General features: G+C 39.4%; 1 protein-coding gene across 1 annotated transcript in view; it reads right to left on the bottom strand.

Annotated features, from left to right (window-relative positions):
- Positions 1 to 18,638, bottom strand: part of txnrd2.2 (thioredoxin reductase 2, tandem duplicate 2) — a 47,945-nt gene extending 29,307 nt beyond the window's left edge. Inside the window, exons 1-8 of the mRNA XM_088335246.1 lie at positions 18,527 to 18,638; positions 15,270 to 15,335; positions 15,125 to 15,181; positions 14,913 to 15,057; positions 11,335 to 11,409; positions 9,575 to 9,653; positions 9,264 to 9,326; positions 8,156 to 8,226 (exon numbers count right to left, since the gene is read on the bottom strand). Of these exons, the coding sequence (XP_088191372.1) occupies positions 8,156 to 8,226; positions 9,264 to 9,326; positions 9,575 to 9,653; positions 11,335 to 11,409; positions 14,913 to 15,057; positions 15,125 to 15,181; positions 15,270 to 15,335; positions 18,527 to 18,629 (659 nt within the window). The 5' untranslated portion in view covers positions 18,630 to 18,638. The remainder of the gene's footprint in view (positions 1 to 8,155; positions 8,227 to 9,263; positions 9,327 to 9,574; positions 9,654 to 11,334; positions 11,410 to 14,912; positions 15,058 to 15,124; positions 15,182 to 15,269; positions 15,336 to 18,526) is intronic.
- Between the last annotated feature and the right edge of the window lie 565 nt (positions 18,639 to 19,203).

The raw sequence follows: 19,203 nt of genomic DNA, 5'->3' as shown, positions 1-19,203 counted from the left end.
AGAAAGGAACGCCCTAGTTACAAGGTGGTTTTGACTGCTGAGGGGAAAAGGGTGAGGTCCAGTTGAAACCAGTTCTTGCAAAACAATTTGTTATTTGTATTGTGACTGATTAACTATTTTCAAGCTATCTTCGGGATAGAACCTTGGCCTGCGGTCAAATCTGTACCTGATTCACACCGTTAGTTCTCTCTAGGGTGCAATGGAAAACTTTTGCTTGTGAGAACATCCTATTTTGTAAGCACAATATTTCAAGCAAACATATAACACACATTAATTATAGTAAAGTTGAATAACTTATGTACATTATTCCAACAAGGATCAAAAAGAGTAAAATTTCGGGCATTTTTTTATCAGGGGAGAGAAAGTAGCTTCAAAGTAACATGCACAGAGTCTTCTTTTCTTTTACCTCAACCTAGCATCCAAGAATGACTACTGTGAAATGCTGCAATAGATTGAGATTAGAGATTGAACATTGCCCCAAACCAAACATTTTAAAAAAGGTTGTAACTCACAAAGGGTGACTATCTCGATGCCATAGTGTGTGGTCCACAGAAATAACAGATCTAATCCCAGAATAAGGTCCTTTGCTCGTCTGAGACCTAATTGCTACCATTTGCAGTAATCCCCATGGATGGGAGTGCCATGTTCGAAGCTCAAGTCCACATACTGGTCTGCTGATTGAGGTCCATCAACTGCATGCAAGAGGCCATGCTCTCACTTGTTTTGACCAGGGTCCCTTACTTAGGACTGCATGAACTTGACAGTTCAGAGTGCCTGTGGCAAATCCCATCCTCGTCCATGTTAAGATGAACCTCTAAAAGTCTCAACACGCGTGTCACCACGCCTGCGTAATGTTGAGGTGCACTTATCACGTATTGTGATTGGCTTAAAGATGATCAGACAGGACGCTTTACCTTGATTTTGCCCGTTGACTGAGAGTTAAGTCTCGTACTATAATGCACTTGTCCTTTGACGAGCACAGACAGTCTGATTTAAGGTTAACTTGTTTCAATACTACTCAAGTCCAGTTATTCTCAGTTATGCCATTCCAAAACAGTAAAATAATCATTAGGCTGTAACTTGCTGATTCCAGCTCGTATACCGTCCGTCTCACAGAAGCCAAGGACCAGGGTTGGGTAGGGTTACTTTACCTGGATTACATTCAATGACTTTTGGATTACTCCAATGCCAAATATGCTAATAAAAGACAACAGAAACTAAATATGAATAAAATGATGACTCACAACACGGGATATTGGATAAGCATTCTCTCCTGGCTTTGATCTCTTTGATCTCCGGCAAAACGAATATCAAATGCGACAGAAACAAAATGAAAATAAATCCAAACAGCTTGCCAACATCATTTTTGCCGTTCCATGTATTCCGTTATTCCCCGAGCCTGCACAAAATTAAGTCATTTTATTCATATTTAGTTTCTTTTGTCTTTTATTAGCATATTTGGTATTGGAGTAATCCAAAAGTAATTGAAAGTAATCCAGTTAAGTAACCCTACCCAACCCTGCCAAGGACAACTATCTGCAAAATCAACATTTTGAGTGTGTTCCTGCCAAGCTTTGGCAAGTCCTCAGAAGACTCACTGATTAAAATGAATCTGGATTTCTATTTCAATTGCCAAGCAACGTTAACAAAATACATTTTATTAGAAATATTCGGAATCGGCAAGTAAAAGCAATATGATATGAAGACAGTCTTAGAGCTCTGCTAATATTTCAGCCACACTAGATACATTGGGAAATTAAAGCCAGGTAATTATGCAGTGTACTGATTTTAAGTTGTTCTGAGCCACCAAATTCAAACTATGTGTTTGCAATCCATGATAAGCGTTTATTCATTAAGTCTAGACCAGGGGTCGGCAACCTATTCACCTTGCACAATGTTGACTATTTTTTGCACTATGATGACTATTTTTTGCACCAAATGCATAATTGCACAAACCCTTACGATACCAAACTGTATTACGATACCAAACTGTATGTAACATCCTAAATGCAGACATTTCTTGTGTAAATAGTGTGTAAATTATAACTATAACCTTATCCTCCTTGTTTTATAACCTTATCTTCTCTGTTCCTTTATCTTCTTGGCTTTTTTTTACCTCACTGTGAATGTGTGATACTGGAGTGTCATGCCCAATTTCGTTGTCACAATATGTTAACCCATTTTGTAACAATGACAATAAAGGTATATTCTATTCTATTCTATTCTATTTTATGACACGCGTGCCGGCAGTGGCACGTGAAGGGTCAACTAGTGGCACGAGAGTGCACGGCAAAATAATAATAATTCTTTTATAAGAGATCTGCGCATTTTTACCTGAAATTTAGACATTTACAGTCGCGCACAGTGTTGTTTAGAGGCTTTACGGTAGCACCCGTCCTCCTCTGCTCCGTGTGTGAGCGTGTGTCTACACGGCGCTGAGGAGAGGAGGAGAGATCCGTGTTTTAACCCAGTCAACAAAACACAGGCGGGCGATAAATGAATGAATCACGACAGATCCTCCAGCGAAAAAAATCGCGTTCTTTTCAGCCACCGTGGACAGATGACTGGGGCTTTGTGCAAGAAAAAGACCGTGCCCGTGCTGTTTGTATATTATGCCTCAAGAACGTTGTGCCTCGCACATCAAGTGTTAAACATGATTACGAGACGAAACATGAACATGAATTCAAGCATGAGACTGACAAGGTGGAGACATTAAAACGCGCTGTGTCCAAATACGGCAAACAAACACGGACCCTGAAAACCTTTGTCCCTGCTACACACACCACCACTGAAGCAAGGTATCACATTGCTCATTGCATCGCTCAGCACAGAAAACCATTTACTGATGGCGATTAAAGAAGTGGGTATGCGTTTCAAGTTTTGATATTTTCTGCAATATAATTTCATTGATAAATGGTATGGCAGCTGTCCATATCACTTGTTTTTGATTGTAGTTCATTGTTAATGAAGAATGGTTGATTCTTGTGGTAAAAAGTTGACATCATGGATCTCTACAGGCCTTTCCACGTGTTGCACAGATTCAGTTTTTAGTTGATTGATGAATAAGAATAGTGAAAGATAAATTGGTCAGTAATACGATTTTAATGTATATCCATGTTGTATAGTTGGACTGGTGTAAAATGACAGCTCTGTTGGATATAAAACAAATGTTGTGCTAGTCATTAATCTTGGTGTGGCACACTGATTTACAAGGACATTTGAAAGTGGCACTCCACACCCAAAAGCTTGCTGACCCCTACTCTAGACGAAGAAACAATAAAGCAAACCAATGCTGTTAGGTCAATTCTCAGGAGTCATTGTATATTTTCACAGCACATAACAGTCTTACAGCTTCTGTATGCGTGTTTTCCCTCTTTCCTGGCTTCAGGGCACGGTTAGATAAGTCACTCAGGTGTGTAATGGGCTTCAGAGCCCATTAGACACAGATCACTCAACTGGACTCCCCCCCTCACTCTGTTCCTGCAGAAAGCACCCATCTGACCTCACCTGCACAAATGACAGCTGTGTTGCAAAACAACATCCTTGGTGTGTCATTCTATGATCTACTGGGGAAAAAATAAAGCCATTTTTTTTACACCATATGACTCAAAGGAGTAAGACGTGGGTGTCCAAACTTTTGAGAATGCGGGCCAGATTTGAAAATGTGTGAGGACCGACAATTCAGCCTGGCATTCTTTGTAAAGTCTTCAATACTGTATACTGATTTATGTATACAGTTTACTGTATAGTGACTTGTTTACCCGACTGCCCATTTTGCACATCTGGTTAGCTGCTCCTCTTGCACTCTTGGCACTACTGTATAATACTATATATAAACAACATGACGGAGAAGCTGTAGGTGAAATTCTACAGCACCACTATAAAGAACATCCTACCGTACTGCATTACGACATGGTATGCAGGGGATTATGAACAAGGCCCAAAATATGACCGGCTGTCCCCTGCCCAACCTGGTGGACATTGCCACCTCTCGCTACATAAAAGTATAATTATTTAGTATATTATTAGTACTTCAATACTCCAACTTAATACAACATTTTATTTATATCAGTACATTCAAGGAAACTGTGCGGGTCAGATGTATCGACATTTCGTTCTGTAGACACGTGTACTAGAATGACAATAAAGTATATCTGAATCTGAATCTCTGAATAAATTCACCCTCTATGTTAGGTTTGCAGTTCTTGGCGATCAACCTTTGAAGCATTTTCATTTGAATCGCAGGGTCTTAAAACAGTTCCAAGTGCTTCATCTTTTCCCAGCGTTCTTTCTAGTTAGCGTTTTTAGTCGTCATATTTTGTCTGACAGAGCCTCTTGACATTATATTCTTTGAAAACAGCCAGTCTCTTGGAAAATTAGGCAGATGCTTTTGTTTCGGATTTTGGTGAAAACATACTCCAGTTTGCATTTGTCCGGAAAGCGGCGGCCCCCACAGTCAACTTTCCTTTTTTTAATTTGCAGTCAGAAATGGGGTTGGCTAACATTCTCACAGGAAGCTAAAATGCTGTAATTTTTTTTGTACAAATGTATTACATTTGTGACCACATATTATTAATTTTTGGACAGAGGCCACGGGCCAGTAAAAATATGATCACTGAGTGGTTCCTTTTATTTTTTGTGAAACCTAAACACTGCAGTGCTAATTGCTTAAGACTAGCAACAGTGTACACCACCAGTAACACAATGCAACATAATTTACTCCAACTGATGTTAAAAGGGTAGGAAAATAAGACTAGAAAACAAACCAAATGAAAATGAAGGGCTCTCTTAACACAGCCAAACAGAATTACAATTACGTTAGGTAAGTTGCAAACACAGAGGAAAATCACCCAGATGAAAAGGTTTGTTTTAGGTATATTTACACAACAACAGATTTGAATCCAAATGCCATATTGGACCCCAGGTTTAAGAGTAAACATGGTGACATATTTAGATGTTCTCACACGAGTAAATTGCAATAAGATCCTATTAAGTACGTATAAATGCTATTAAATCAGGACATAATAGAAGACATTGACATTTTCAAACACTTCAAGCATTAAAATGTAATTGATTACATCTATCATTACGTATGAAAACGAGCTTCAAGACACCCAAGTACACTTAAACTACGGCACACTGTCTGTGTGCATTGCCAAGAGGAAATGTCTGAGATAGAGCAATTAACCAGGTGATGACAGGGGCTAAAAGAGGTGGATTAAAGGGCTTGTTTGGTATAAATCAGGATACTTGTCACTAATCTGAATTGTGAAGGTGAGGACAGTTAGAAAGGAGAAGAGGAAAAACTACAGGGGGAAAGAAACGTTGTCATTCATCATTGAGAACAACATTACGTGACATTAGAAATGGCAGCGCCTACTAGTTGTTTTTGTTTTCATGTGCTGAAACACAGGTATAGGAAAAGAATAGTTGTTTTGCACCGTTGATGAAAGACTACCCACAGCAGGTTACTGAAAATGAAAATTGCATTTAAATAATCCGAGCAGAACAGTAAGACATGACGCCAACAAGACCAAAAAGTCTGTGAAAACGGAATAATCCGAAAGAGTTTCAAAAATGTAAAGCACAAAATAGGTGGCACGCCTTGGTGAAGTCCGATACCTCACCATGACAAAATTTGACTGACACCGCCCAAAGCCCATGTGTGGTCATATTCGCTGAAAAATCCAGCACAGATTTTCCCAGAACTAAAAACAAGATCAAGGGAGGATGCCATCACCACAGAATTCCACTCTGCGTTGGGCCACCTGGAACACTGAGAGGGCTACATGAGACAGCTCTTTTTGGACTTCAGCTTAGCCTTCAACATCATCATCCCAGAGATCCTGGTGCAAAAACTGCTGCATCTGTGCCTCTATGCATCCATCTATCAGTGGATGAAAGACTAGACAATCCATCTAGTTGGGAAATCACCTTCCCTCCAACATCATGCTCAGCAAGGGCTCTCCATAAGAGTGTCACCCAAGTCCCATTCTCTTCACTCTCTACTCATCCCTCAAACAGCATCACCAGGTTCGCTGATGCTACTACTGTGGTCGAACTATAAGGGTGAGGTTAAAGACTAAAGGTTTAGGGTTTAGGGTTTAGTGAACCACCTCCCACCGAACACCAAATAAATGAGGTGAAAATCATGGGCTTCAGGAAAGGCAAACAAAAACCAGAACATCTGATTCCTGGGCATGCAGATCTTCAAGGCCCTTTCATGTCCAACACTGGCCAGTGATAAAGAAGGCCCATCAGCGACTGCACTTCCTGAGGGTGCTCAGGAGAAACAACATGACGGAGAAGCTGTAGGTGAAATTCTACAGCACCACTATAAAGAACATCCTAACGTACTGCATTACGACATGGTATGCAGGGGATTATGAACAAAGCCCACAATATGACCGGCTGTCCCCTGCCCAGCCTAGTGGACATTAGATAGATAGATAGATAGATACTTTATTCATCCCCGAAGGGAAATTCACATTTCCAGCAGCATCCCTGAGCTGAGAACAGTACAATAATAAAGCCAAAAGAATGCAATATACAAATACCCAGTGTGACGTGCAAATGCCCACTGTAGCGTGTTATATAGAGTAACTAAATAGTGCTACACAGAATACATATTGCAGTAAGATTCGGTAATATCCAATGTAGGTGGTGTGGTTTAATGTGGGCCTTTACTCTGCCGGGTGGAGTTAAAGAGCCTCATGGCATGAGGAAGAAAAGATCTCTTCAGTCTGTCCGTAGTACAAGACAGTGACAGCAGTCTGTCGCTGAAACTGCTCTTCTGTCTGGAGATAATGCTGTGTAGTGGATGCGATGGATTGTCCATGATTGACCTCAGCTTTTTCAGTGCTCGTCTCTCAGCTACTGTTGTTAGGCTGTCCAGCTCTTTGCCCACAACAGAGCTCGCTTTCCTAGCCAGTTTATTGCTCTCGCTACATCAAAATAGCTAAACACATTCTGAAACACTCATCACACCCCAGCAACCATCTTTTCTTATCATCGGGCCGACGGTTCAGATCCCACAAGGCCCAAACAAACAGACTGAGGGATAGTTTCTTCTGGCACACTAAAGCGCAATCGTGATACACAGTTTTAACGTGCAATGTCCCTGTTCAAGGTGCAATACCATGTTTTTAGTGTAATTTTTTAAGTCCCTTCTCAAGGTTTCTTGATTTTCCTCATGTTGAGGTTTTTAAGTTTTTCCTTGCCCTCATGTAGGTTTTAGATCAGAGGATGGTATCATAATAGTCTGTAGTCTGTGCAGCCCTTTGAGACTCCTTGTGATTAAGAGCTATACAAATAAACATTACTTGACTTGACAAGTGCAATATTCCGGTTATGTACAGTTTTTACTTTATATGCTCTTGACTTGATTCTCAATCAGTTACACAGAAATAGTATTTCATATGCAGAAAAACTATTTTATTGCACAGGAAGTACTTTATCTATTTCTGTACTGTTAAAGGTTTTTACATTGTACTGTTTTGCTTATTTAAGGGGAAGCACGGCAGGGCAGTGGTTAGCGCGTGTGCGGCACAGTTCTGAGGTCATGAGATCAAACCTTCCTGTGTGGAGTTTGCATGTTCTCCCCGTGCTTGCATAGGTTTCCTCCGGTCACTCCGGTTTTCTCCCACATTCCAAAGACATGCATTTCAGGTGGATTGGCCGGTCCAAATTGTCCCTAGGTGTGAATGAGCGAATTGTCTGTCCCTGTGTGCCCTGCGATTGGCTGGCAACCAGTTCAGGGTGTCCCCTGCCCGATGATTGCTGGGATGGGCTCCAGCACCCCCGCGACCCTACTGACGATAAGCGGTGCAGATAATGGATGGATGGATGTTTGCTTATTTACAGATGACTGAGTGCAATGGAAATTTTTCAGGTGTCACGTTGACTTGTTAGTTTTCAGTGCAGTATCCGAGTAGTAGTTGTGCATAGTTTTTATTTCATACTTTAATACTTTGTGTTAGAGGAATATACTTTATAATTTTTTCTATTCATGGAGTCTTTATATTGTATATTTCTTTCCAACTGGATTGCAGCCCTAATCTCGTTGGATAAACAAAATGATAATAAAGGTGATTCTGATTCTGAACCACAATTGTTGTAATTTCTTCAACGACAAGGTTGCGTTTTGAATACTCACGTTTTTCCAGGTGATCCTTTCAGCCAGAATATGTCATCACTAGTGATACCATGTTCCATTGCTCCTGGAATCTAGAGGAGAAGAAAAAATCAGCACCCAATAAACAGAGTTACTCCCCTAAAAGAAACAAAAGGTGTATTGGTATACTGGTACATCTGCCACATATTTTCGCTATTGTATGTGTGGAACAAGTATGTAATAAACGAAATTTTGTTAAGTTGAATGAATAAATGAATGAATGAATGAAAATGAATGAAAACAATTTCGAACATTAAAATAAAAACAGAACAAAAACAATAACTCAACAACAAAATAATGTTACATAATGTTCGAAAAGGTAGTAAGAAGTAGATGCTTATTTTCCCTACCCCTTACTCTTCCCTATTAAATACACCAATGATAATAACAATAATAACAATATTAATAATGACAGTTACGATATAACAATAGCAACAATAACAAAAAGTTAACCATAGTTCTAGACTCACTATTCCCAATCTCTCGTATCCCTCATACCCCAGTTTCATCATCTTTGTATTCCGCCAGGAATGTTTTTTTTGTATTTAAATTTGAACAAGTGAATAGTTGGACATTGTTTGATCTCGTCTCGTAAATTGACTCCACACACAGACACACACATACTTTTCGTGGTGGTTCTCACCTTTGGGATTTTGAATTGACTACAGCCCCTCAAGTTATAATTTCCCTCTTTCCGAATGAATAATTTTTGGATGTTTTCTGGCACTATGTTTTTGTTGCCCTTAAATAGCAGTTGTCAAGTGAAAAATTTTACTAAATCATCTAATTTTAATAATTTGGACTGCAGGAATAAAATATGAGTATCATGTCGATATCCTACCGTGTGTATGGTTCTAATTGCACGTTTTTGGAGGATAAAAAGGGACTGTAGTGAACTTTTGTAATGATTGCCCCAGACTTCTGCACAATATGTTAAGTATGGCAGAACTAGAGAACAATATTATAAATACAATACAAATCAGATGCTAACTGCATTGGAACCTAAACTGTTTTACACATTCTAATGTTAAGTGTCGGACCATATAATAACACTAACAAGTTACAGTAAAATAACTCAAATGATACCAACATTTGTGGGGATTTTAGGTCGGCCACCTGTAGCAATCACAATGTTCTTGGCAGTCAGAGTCATCTGCACGTGAGAAAAGGAAAAAGTCGTTCAGGGAACAGTCCATGCTCCTTTGAAAACCAAGGAAATGTCCAATGAAGCTAAATGGTTTCTAAGGCATTTTGCACTAAAATATTTCAGAAAATGTTAACATCTTCACTCCCAGAAACTGACAATGTGATCAGCGTCTTCAAAGTCATTCACAACCGTTCTTTAAATGTTTCAAGATTTACAGGATGAATGATTATACTTCTTAACAGATCGCAGCTCACCTGCTTCCCAGCTTTTGTTACCGCTTTGATTGTGTGTTCATCCATAAGGCTGCCCCTCATGTTGAGATACTTGACCTTCCTGAAAAATTAAAAATAAACCCTAGAGTAGATCTTTTTTGTATTTGAGTTATAGTAATAGTACAATTGTGCTTTATGGTCATTTTAGAATAGAATAGAATAGAATATGCCTTTAATGTCACTGTTACAACATGGGATATGCTGTGACAACGAAATTGGACGACTCCAGTTCCATTTTACAACCAAATCTTAGCTACAAAAAGACGTAGTGAGTATGTTTTTGTCAATTAGCTCCAGCACACACCAACAGGTACAGGATAAACAGTATGCACACACAATACATGAATATAACTTTAGTTTATTCATTAAAAACACATGGATGCAGACAGATGACTTCCATCCTCCTTTGACATTGAATGAATGAATGAATGAATGAATGAAAACTTTGATCGAACATTAAAATAAAAACAGAACAAAAAAAATAACTCAACAACAAAATAATGTTACATAATATGTTCGACAAGGGGTAGAAAGAAGCAAATGCTTATATTCCCTACCCCTTCATCTTCCCTATTAAATACACTAATGATATAACAACAATTGTAATAATATTAATAATAACAGTTATGATATAACAATAGCAACAATAACACAAAGTTAACCATAGTTCTAGACGCACTATTCCCAATCTCTCATATCACTCATACCCCATTTTCTTCATCTTTGTATTCTCCAGGAATGTTTTTTTTTGTATTTAAATTTGAACACGTGAATAGTTGGACATTGTTTGATCTCATCTTGTAAATTGTTCCAAAGTTTGACTCCACACAAAGACACACACATACTTTTCCTGGTGGTTCTCACCTTTGGGATTATGAATTTACGACAGCCCCTTAAGTTATAATTTCCCTCTTTCCGAATGAATCATTTACGGATGTTTTCTGGCACTATGTTTTTGTTGACCTTAAATAGCACTTGTGCAGTGAAAAAGGTTACTAAATCATCCAACTTTAATCATTTGAACTGCAGGAATAAAATATTAGTATGATCCTGATATCCTACCCTATGTATGGTTCTTATTGCACATTTTTGGAGGATAAAAAGGGGCTGTAAGTGAACTTTTGTAATTATGGCCCCAGGCTTCAGCACAATATGTTAAGAATGGCTGAACTAGAGAACAATATAATAAATACAATGCATTATAGTTTAAAATGTATTTGGCTTTATTAATTATTGAAATGCTTTTAGATATTTTAGTTTGTATGTGTCTGATGTGTGTTTTCCAGCTAAACTTATTGTCTATTATGACCCCTAAAAACTTAATTCCTGATACAGCGTCTATTGCAGCACCATCCACATTCATTTGTGGGGATAGTGAAGATGTTCCTCGCAATTCCCTAACCACTCAGTCATGCCAGCTGGCCTAATATGGTGGAATTTGGCTGGGAGAATGCATTAATGAATGCATCATGACCAAGGAATAAAGCAAATGAGGGAGACAAAATCTTGTATGTATGTATGTATATACCTGAGCCATATCCCCCTGGTTGGGGGGTGGCTAGAGTCAAGAACATACTCACATTCTTGACTCCTTCTGCTCCAATGATACAGAGGAGGGGATTCCCAGCCCCCCTTGCTCAACCCAACCAATGTAAAATCTTACAGGAGTCAAATTTATTGAAGATTAAATGAAATTGGATAAGATTAGCTTTGATATTTAAAAACCATGTGCTACCACTTACTTGTCCTGAAGCTGGACCCGATGACCCCAATTCAAAGACCTGACATGGTTTTGAACGGCCTCAGCCATGGTGACCCTGCAACAAAACACAGATACGTACTTAGAGAAAATGGATCCTATTCCATTTATGCATTTTTTGAGAGCTGTGGTTTCAAATGTGGTTCCTGGCCCCTCTCTTTATCATCATTGACAAGCATAGCATTAACTTTGTATGATACACAGCAATATTATAGCAATTCATATAAAGGTTGTGAGAGGCAATAATGCAAATGGGATCCAAGAAGTCAACAACAGAAAATTTGGGTAGAAGTATTCTGATTAAAGCCCCAGTATGTAATATTTGCCCACTAGATGGCACTGTATTGTCTAATACAAACAAAAAAACATTGCCACCAAACACAGCATAGCAGCAAGATGACAGGCAAACCTGGCAGCGGCCACTAGGTAATGTTAAGGAAATTATGGTCCAAGTGTGCCTTTTATACTATATTCCATACTTTTACACATTTATATTGACTAAATAATTGTGCAGTTGCGTTTTTGAGTTGTTATCCAGGGAGAGCGCCTCCAGGTTCAGGAGCGTGGGCTTCCCAAGCCAAAGGAACTTTGTCTCTACAGTCTAGAGGACACTAGTGGGCTCCCTTTCTGTTATCAAACAGGTGCACAGAGCTCCTGTCGGCAAACCCGTACTATACAAGGACAAGAGCATAACTTTCCCAAGCCAAAGGAACTTTGTCTTTACAACTTGGAGGCTACTGATAATTTTACCAAGACTCCTATGTGCAAACAATAAACTGCTGTGATATATCATTTATTATACTCGCACGCCATCTAGCGACCAACATTATACACTGCATTTAAATATGTGATTCCTGTCTAAACCAATCAGAATGCGCTTACGTGCACGTGTTTTCTTCTATCCTCCAATCAGAAATATATGAAACAGTATCAGAAAGAGGCTCACACTTCAGTCCAGGAGATTATTTCATCGCAATCCAAGAACGCAATTTTACCTTGTTTCAATGTGCTTGCTTTTGTTCCATAAACAAGTTTGATTGTAACTCAAAAGTCTCTTATTTCATCTGGACATCGTTTTGAACCTGACAGTAGGGATTCCACTAAGTAAAAGAAATACAAATGTCTCCAACTGTGATTTCGTCATAAAAAATAACATTGGTATGATGGCAAAAATACATTAACTTTGTACTCATAGCAATGTTTTGTTTTTAGACTGAATGAAAATTATCTCATTCCACTCGGAGGGCACAAAATATTACACACTGGCCCTTTAAAACAATGCCATTGTCAAAGTAACATGCTTTCTGTTGTTGAAAATACCCTGTGTCTAAATATATTTTTTTATGATTTCAGGAAGCTTCTGTGCAGGATATATAGCTGATCCTCTAGGTTGCCGCTTTAACTATGTTCAATTTGAATTATCAATCATGTGGTTGGTACAGTTTTGCTGCTCCCCACACAAAATGAATGCAATCAAACCGATTTTTGAGAGAGAAAAAAATAATATCTACACTACGACTGATTCGTGATATGATTTGACAAATTTCTAGGACGATTTTAACAATTAACGGCGTTTTAATCTTTGGATACCATTGTGAATTTGGCGTTTCTGACTTCTTCGATACCATACGTAATACCGTGCTGCCGCCACGCGATGTCGCCTCTTCTTGTTTTGGGGGAAACATCGGATGTTTTTGTACTACTAGAAAAATACTCTAGGTGGTACTGTTTGGCTACTGATGACTTATTTAACCCCTTAAAGTTCCTGGAAACTTGACCAAGACGTACCAAAAATCAATTAAATGCTGTTCTTGAACAGTTTGGAGAATATGGAAAATGTAGGTCTCTTCTGAAAGGGAACACTCTGACGTTTTGTCAACTGAAATAACCACTGCAAGTGCTACTAACATTGAGTAATCCGAGTTGGAACACTCAAATAGGTTTTTATTCTCGCCTCAATTTATTTTTGCAATCAAATGCCTGCAGATGAGCGTAGCAAAGGCATCTTAGCTGGAAAGCAGGTGAGACAATCGCTTGAAGCCTTACCTGGTCCCTGGTGAAATTTGATCACTTTCTGAAAAATTAAACATTGCATTTTACAAATTTTTCTAGCATTTGGAGATGACGAGGCTAACCTTTACAGTGTGTATTTCACTTTTAGAAATTGTAAAAGAGTTGCAAATGTTTGACTTCTCTTTTCATAAGTCAATCAATGATCGTGCATACTTGCGTGTCATAATTGTGCGTAAAAATGGATCCTGAGTTACATTCGCGAACAATATTTTCCCGGCTCTGATTTGAATACTCATCAAAGAATTGTATAAATTTGTGTTCGGGATTTCAATTGCTAACCAATGTCTCAACTATCATTTAATCCGGTTACTACTGGCTAAAGATTTTCCAAAAGAAAAAAGACAATGTTTTTATCAATAGGTCCTGAAAGTAATGACTCCATGTTTGAGAACATTCAACTCATTTGATGACTGCAAGGGAACATAATTGGTGAGTTACGCCGAGTCTTTAATTTTCGGGTATCTCGTTTCAGACTGATGGTGATTTTTCTGCCATATGACTATTTCAAAATGTACTTTTCTTGAATTCACCCTTTCCTTCCATCTTTGTTTCATTCAAGGCTAACACATCAACCTTCCTTTTAGTCATCATCCTTCCGATCTCCTCTTTCTTACACTCTGTCGCTTTACTTCCACGTCCTCTCACATTTAGTAACCCTATAACTAGGGTTTGCGAGACCTTTCGGTCCCCCATCCTCCTTTTTTTGCCTTGCTAAGAGACACTTAGGCAGTAGAGATAGAGAGGAGGGGATCCCCAGTCCCCTCGCTCCCTCCACTTTTGTCGCCTCTTACGACACGCAGCGGACCACGGTGGGAGAATTCTCACACCTCCCAGGGGGAGAGGGCCCCTCACCACAAGGTCGAGTGGAGAGGTGTTGTAGAAGGATAGTGGGATGCTTGGACGCGTTCTAAGGGATGGGCAGGGCACCCGTATGATGCAGCAGGGGTAAACCAGCGAAAGCTGTCGGTCCCTGCTGTTGAACAGAAGAGTGTTGTGTCACCCTGACCCGAGTGACATGGCCGCTTTCTGGTGTCCCGTTTCATCTGGAGGGACGAAAGCATGACCAACTTAGGTGCCGAGCTGCCTAACTTGTTTGGGTATTTGGGTTGGCCATGGTCCCCCAAAATTTTTGTGTGTTTTTTGCCACTTTTTTTTTCTTTGTTTTAGTACGCCTTTGTCTAGGTGTCGGTCACCCCTCTTGAGGGATATGACCTAGGTAGGTAGGTAGATACCATAGATAGATGTATAGATAGAGATAGATAGATGTATAGATAGATAGATAGATGTATAGATAGATGTATAGATAGATGTATAGATAGATGTATACATAGATGTATAGATAGATAGATAGATCTATAGACAGATAGACAGACTTGTCTTGAATTCCAAGAGTTTAAGCTTTCCAATCATACCTGGCATACAGGTATGTGTTTATCAACAGGCCGACAGCGGCCAAGCATTGGCTATTATGAAAGACCCAGATCTTACCAATCGTGGGAAATTGGTCCTGGGAGCTGCCAGCCATATTTTTTAGCATCTTTAACCGCAGTTCCCAGCAGAGCTGCCTGGTGCATGAGTTTCTTTGGTATGCAGCCAACATTAACACATGTTCCACCGAGACCCCATTTAGTGCCTGTGTAGAAATGCATAACACATATTAATGAGGAATTGGAGAAATTATTTTCAGAAAAAGGAATCACCTTTCAAGGAGGGCTCTACATAATCCAGAACAGCAACTTTTTGTCCAAGTTGTGCAGCTGTTGGAAACAGCACACGTGTATTTTTTTTTAGTTCCATGAAGTAAATTGACAAAGCAAATAGGAGTGTTTTTTGATCGCAGCTCACCTTCCTTGGAACAGGCAAGACCTCCTGAGCCGCCTCCGATCACCACCACATCGTAATCATAGTTTCCTGTACGTTACGCAATTCAAAGGCAGCATTAGCTCAGGAGGTAGATCGCAGGTTCGATTCCCGGTTATGTCGAAGTGTCCTTAGGCAAGACACTCAATCCCTAATGCCCCCAATAAGCAGCGTCTTGCAAGGCTGCAAGGCCGCTATTGGTGTATGAGTGTGTGTGAATGGGTAAGTGTGAAGCACATTGTAAAGCGCTTTGGGAGATTTTCATTGACTTGAAAAGCGCTATCGAAATGCAGACCATTTACCATCTATCATTCAAAGTACTTGGAAAAATCATGTCTGACAATATTATTGCAACCAGGGGTCTGGTCTCAAAATATCAGCCCAGGCCATTTGCAGCCCTCCGAATGAGTTTGAGGCCCGCACCTTAATGAGAAAGTTAAAGGGACAGTTTGTATTATTTGACCATTACATATTGTATGTAGTATTCTGTTGTGCAACCAAAAATAAGAGTTGAAAATCACAAGTAAGAATGAAAATTACAGGGACTAGAAAACATAAACATTTTTCTTTCATTTTTGGGCGCAGCCTTTTGCCATGTCTGAGACTTCTTGTTATTAAGGGCTAACAAAAAAAAACATAACGCGACTTGGATTCCCATTAGAAGCAAGATGTCAGACAATTACCGTAAATTCTGGACTATAAGCAGCTACTTTTTTCCCAAACTTTCAACCCTGCGGCTTATTCAGTGATGCGGCCAATTTATGTCATTTTTCTAACAGCCGCTCGAATTCAAGGCACATGACGCAGCTTACAAGCTAAACGGAATCGAGCAGTCCGATAAAGAAGGAAACAGAGCTACTGCACGCAAGGTAAATTACCTTGCGAGCGTGTTGCTAGCGTGTTTTTGATCAAGGGAGCGTGGAACGTCGTCTATTTGACAAAGTCTCTTACCCATACTGGAGAAGACAACTTTGATGACGTCAATTATAAGGAGGTAGATGAGGACGGTTTACCGTGGTTTCTGCAAGAATGGATTGGTTTTTTTTAACAGACCCGTTTACTGTTTGGCGAGCGTGTTGATAGTAGCGTTTTGCTACCCTCCACAGTTTGGGATGAAAGTTATATTATTATTAAAGCTTTGAAAACTCTCTCGGTGTACCGTCTTTCTTTGTAAATATGTGTAACCATGTATAATATGTATTTGCAACTGTATATTTTTGTAATGTATTTATTTTGGACACTTATTCTGATAAGTTTTGCACTGACAAATTAAAAAGAAGGGGCGTAACAGACGCGGGGGATGACGGAAAGTGGGGACCGGTAAAGGTGAGTGTTTGTGGACACGGCAGACAAAAGTGGATATATATTTTTCCCACCCTTACCTTTGGAAATATACACTTTTTTTCCTTGGATTACTTTTAACGGGACCCGGACTCTGCAGGTCTGCAACCAATGTTAACTACCGGTATCGTTTTCCGTTATTTTGCCGGCTGTGGTTTTTGAGCTGTGAACTTCGTGTTCAGTTAAAATCGCAGGACTCAAAGTTGGGTTTGGGTTAATTTTATGATTACGTTACATATTTTAATTTGGGCGCATTCGGCTTATATACAGGTGTGGCTTGTGTAAGTACAAAAGCGACTATGCTCTCAAAATGTGGTGGGTGCAGCTTATAATCAGGTGCGCTCTATAGTCCGGAATTTACGGTATGTAAGACTTTGAGTGCAGCCTTATCGTAGTGAAGGATTTCATACATTTGACTATAAGGGATTTTGTACGATCAAATACAAATTACATTTAAATGCAAAAGATATTCACTGGCCGAGGTGTGGGGCGAGGTCAATGCAACTTTGTGAAGAATGATGTTTACAGAAAACAGCAGGAACTGGGACGAAGGGCTGATATGATAATCAGCGCTTCCCGTGACACATGGGGTCCAGACACCGAGGCGACGAGGTGGAGCCCAAGTGGGGAGTCTCTGGCCCGCCCATGGGAGGAGCCGGCGCACCAGCTGGCGGAAAAAGGCCTGGGCTGGGAGAACTTGAGAAGATCATAGAAGATCGGAGAACGGGAGGTACAATCGAGAGAAAGCTCGACAGAGACTCGAGCGACACGAATTCGGCTAATTTGATGGAGAACACTTAGTTAAATACTTTAAGAAGATAAATCTGCCCCCGTGTGGAAATACCGGTCTCTTGTCCGTCCTATCACATCAAGAAACGAGCATGTATTGTTAGGTGAATGAAGGTTATGTTTGATTAATGGAGTCAGATAACTAATTCGAACAATTTGGTAAACGATACATTTTAATATTTAATTCCTAACAGTAGTAGTATGGATTAAATTATTACTGATTGATGGATTTTCATATGATTTTTTTTCAGAACATTTGTGTCGAGAATTAGAATAAAATTATACTGTATTTGAAAACAGGGTAATGTTTTTATCCAAACTCTTCGTGGAAAACCCAATTTGCCCCGAACTCACCCAGACCCTGACTCTGGCGGCCCCCATGTTAAATTGAGTTTGAGACACCTGGTTTAGTACAAAGCTGTCCTAAATCAATGACAAAGAGTGCAAATAAACAGTAAACAATGTAAATGTCTATAAAAAAGTCAGATCTAGAAATTGATATCTCTTGTACATAGTCCCTATCTAGAAGTAACGACCATGTTGTCTATCATCTTGCTGCTACGCTATGCCTATGCATTGGTACTGGGTTTCCTTTGCATTAAACAGGACAGTGCCAACTAGTGGTCAAATAGTTCAGACTCTATAAACAACTTGAAAGTTTTAATTAGGTCATAGTTCACTGCAGATTGAAACAATAAATGCTGTTGCAGTAGAGTTCTCAAGGTTTCTTCGTTTTCCTCATGTTGAGGATTTTGGGTTTTTCCTTGCCCTTATGTAGGTTATAGATCAGGGGATGGTGTCATAATAGTCTGTGCAGCCCTTTGACTCTTTGTGATTAAGGGCCAAACAAATAAACATGACTTGTCTTAACTTAAAAAGTCAAATGACACTTCCGGGTAGTCACGTCAAACTCCGAGTTTTACTTATGTATTCCGTTTTCCGCCATATTGAAATTCAATTATCTCTAAACTAAATGTAAACAATTTCCAACTGTAGACGGAAGTTTCAGACCGGTCAGTGTCGCTACGCAGTAGGCGAACTACTAAAGTGAAACACGCTCTTATATTTGTGCAAATCTAGTGCTAAAGTCTCGAAACAAAAAAATACAATACCTGTCAAGTTTCTTGTCAAAATGTGACAGAAATTGAATCGTTTCCAACGGTGTCTTGCCCTGCCGAGCGCAGCCATATTGTTATTACAAAAGGACCCCAACATTGACTGTGGTGTTCTGCATTTGCCTGATTAAAATGTCCCGTCAGACTGACACTCAAGAGTTTGAATTTTATTACCCAATGCCTGTCGTAAAAGTAAAAACTATTATTGTCCTTTATAATTTGTTTTGTTTCAAATTCAAATAAGTTGGTTATACATGTAGGTTTCTTGTATTATAATCTTAAAAATCAATTTCACACAATGCATTCAAGGGAATTTAAATATTGTGTATAATTCAACTTGAACAGAAGATAAATAAATCATGCTTTTTAATGTCACCTATTAAAAACGTGCAAACGGCTGTCAGATTCAGAAGTGCTATCCATAGCTTAAAATCATTCTACTTGCTGACGCCATTTACTGGCTGAAATCATCTCAGCCTCACTGAAGCTCCTTTTGTTGCACGTGCACGTATGTTCACGTATGTATCATGAGCTCAAAGAAACATTTTTGATCTCTTTTGGAGGTTGGATTGACATCCGGACTCCCTAATGTAAAGTAGATATGAGTCACGTTAAAAAAAACTCTACTAATAAGTACTACGGTAGCTAAAAATATATTGTAGCCCATTTAAGAT

Source organism: Urocampus carinirostris, chromosome 5 (genome assembly GCF_059441175.1).
Source record: "Urocampus carinirostris isolate Australia breed hairy pipefish chromosome 5, RoL_Ucar_1.0, whole genome shotgun sequence".
NCBI classification, from domain to species: Eukaryota; Metazoa; Chordata; class Actinopteri; order Syngnathiformes; family Syngnathidae; genus Urocampus; species Urocampus carinirostris.
The sequence above is the reverse complement of the archived record's forward strand: the minus strand, read 5'-3'. Positions and strand labels throughout refer to the sequence as shown.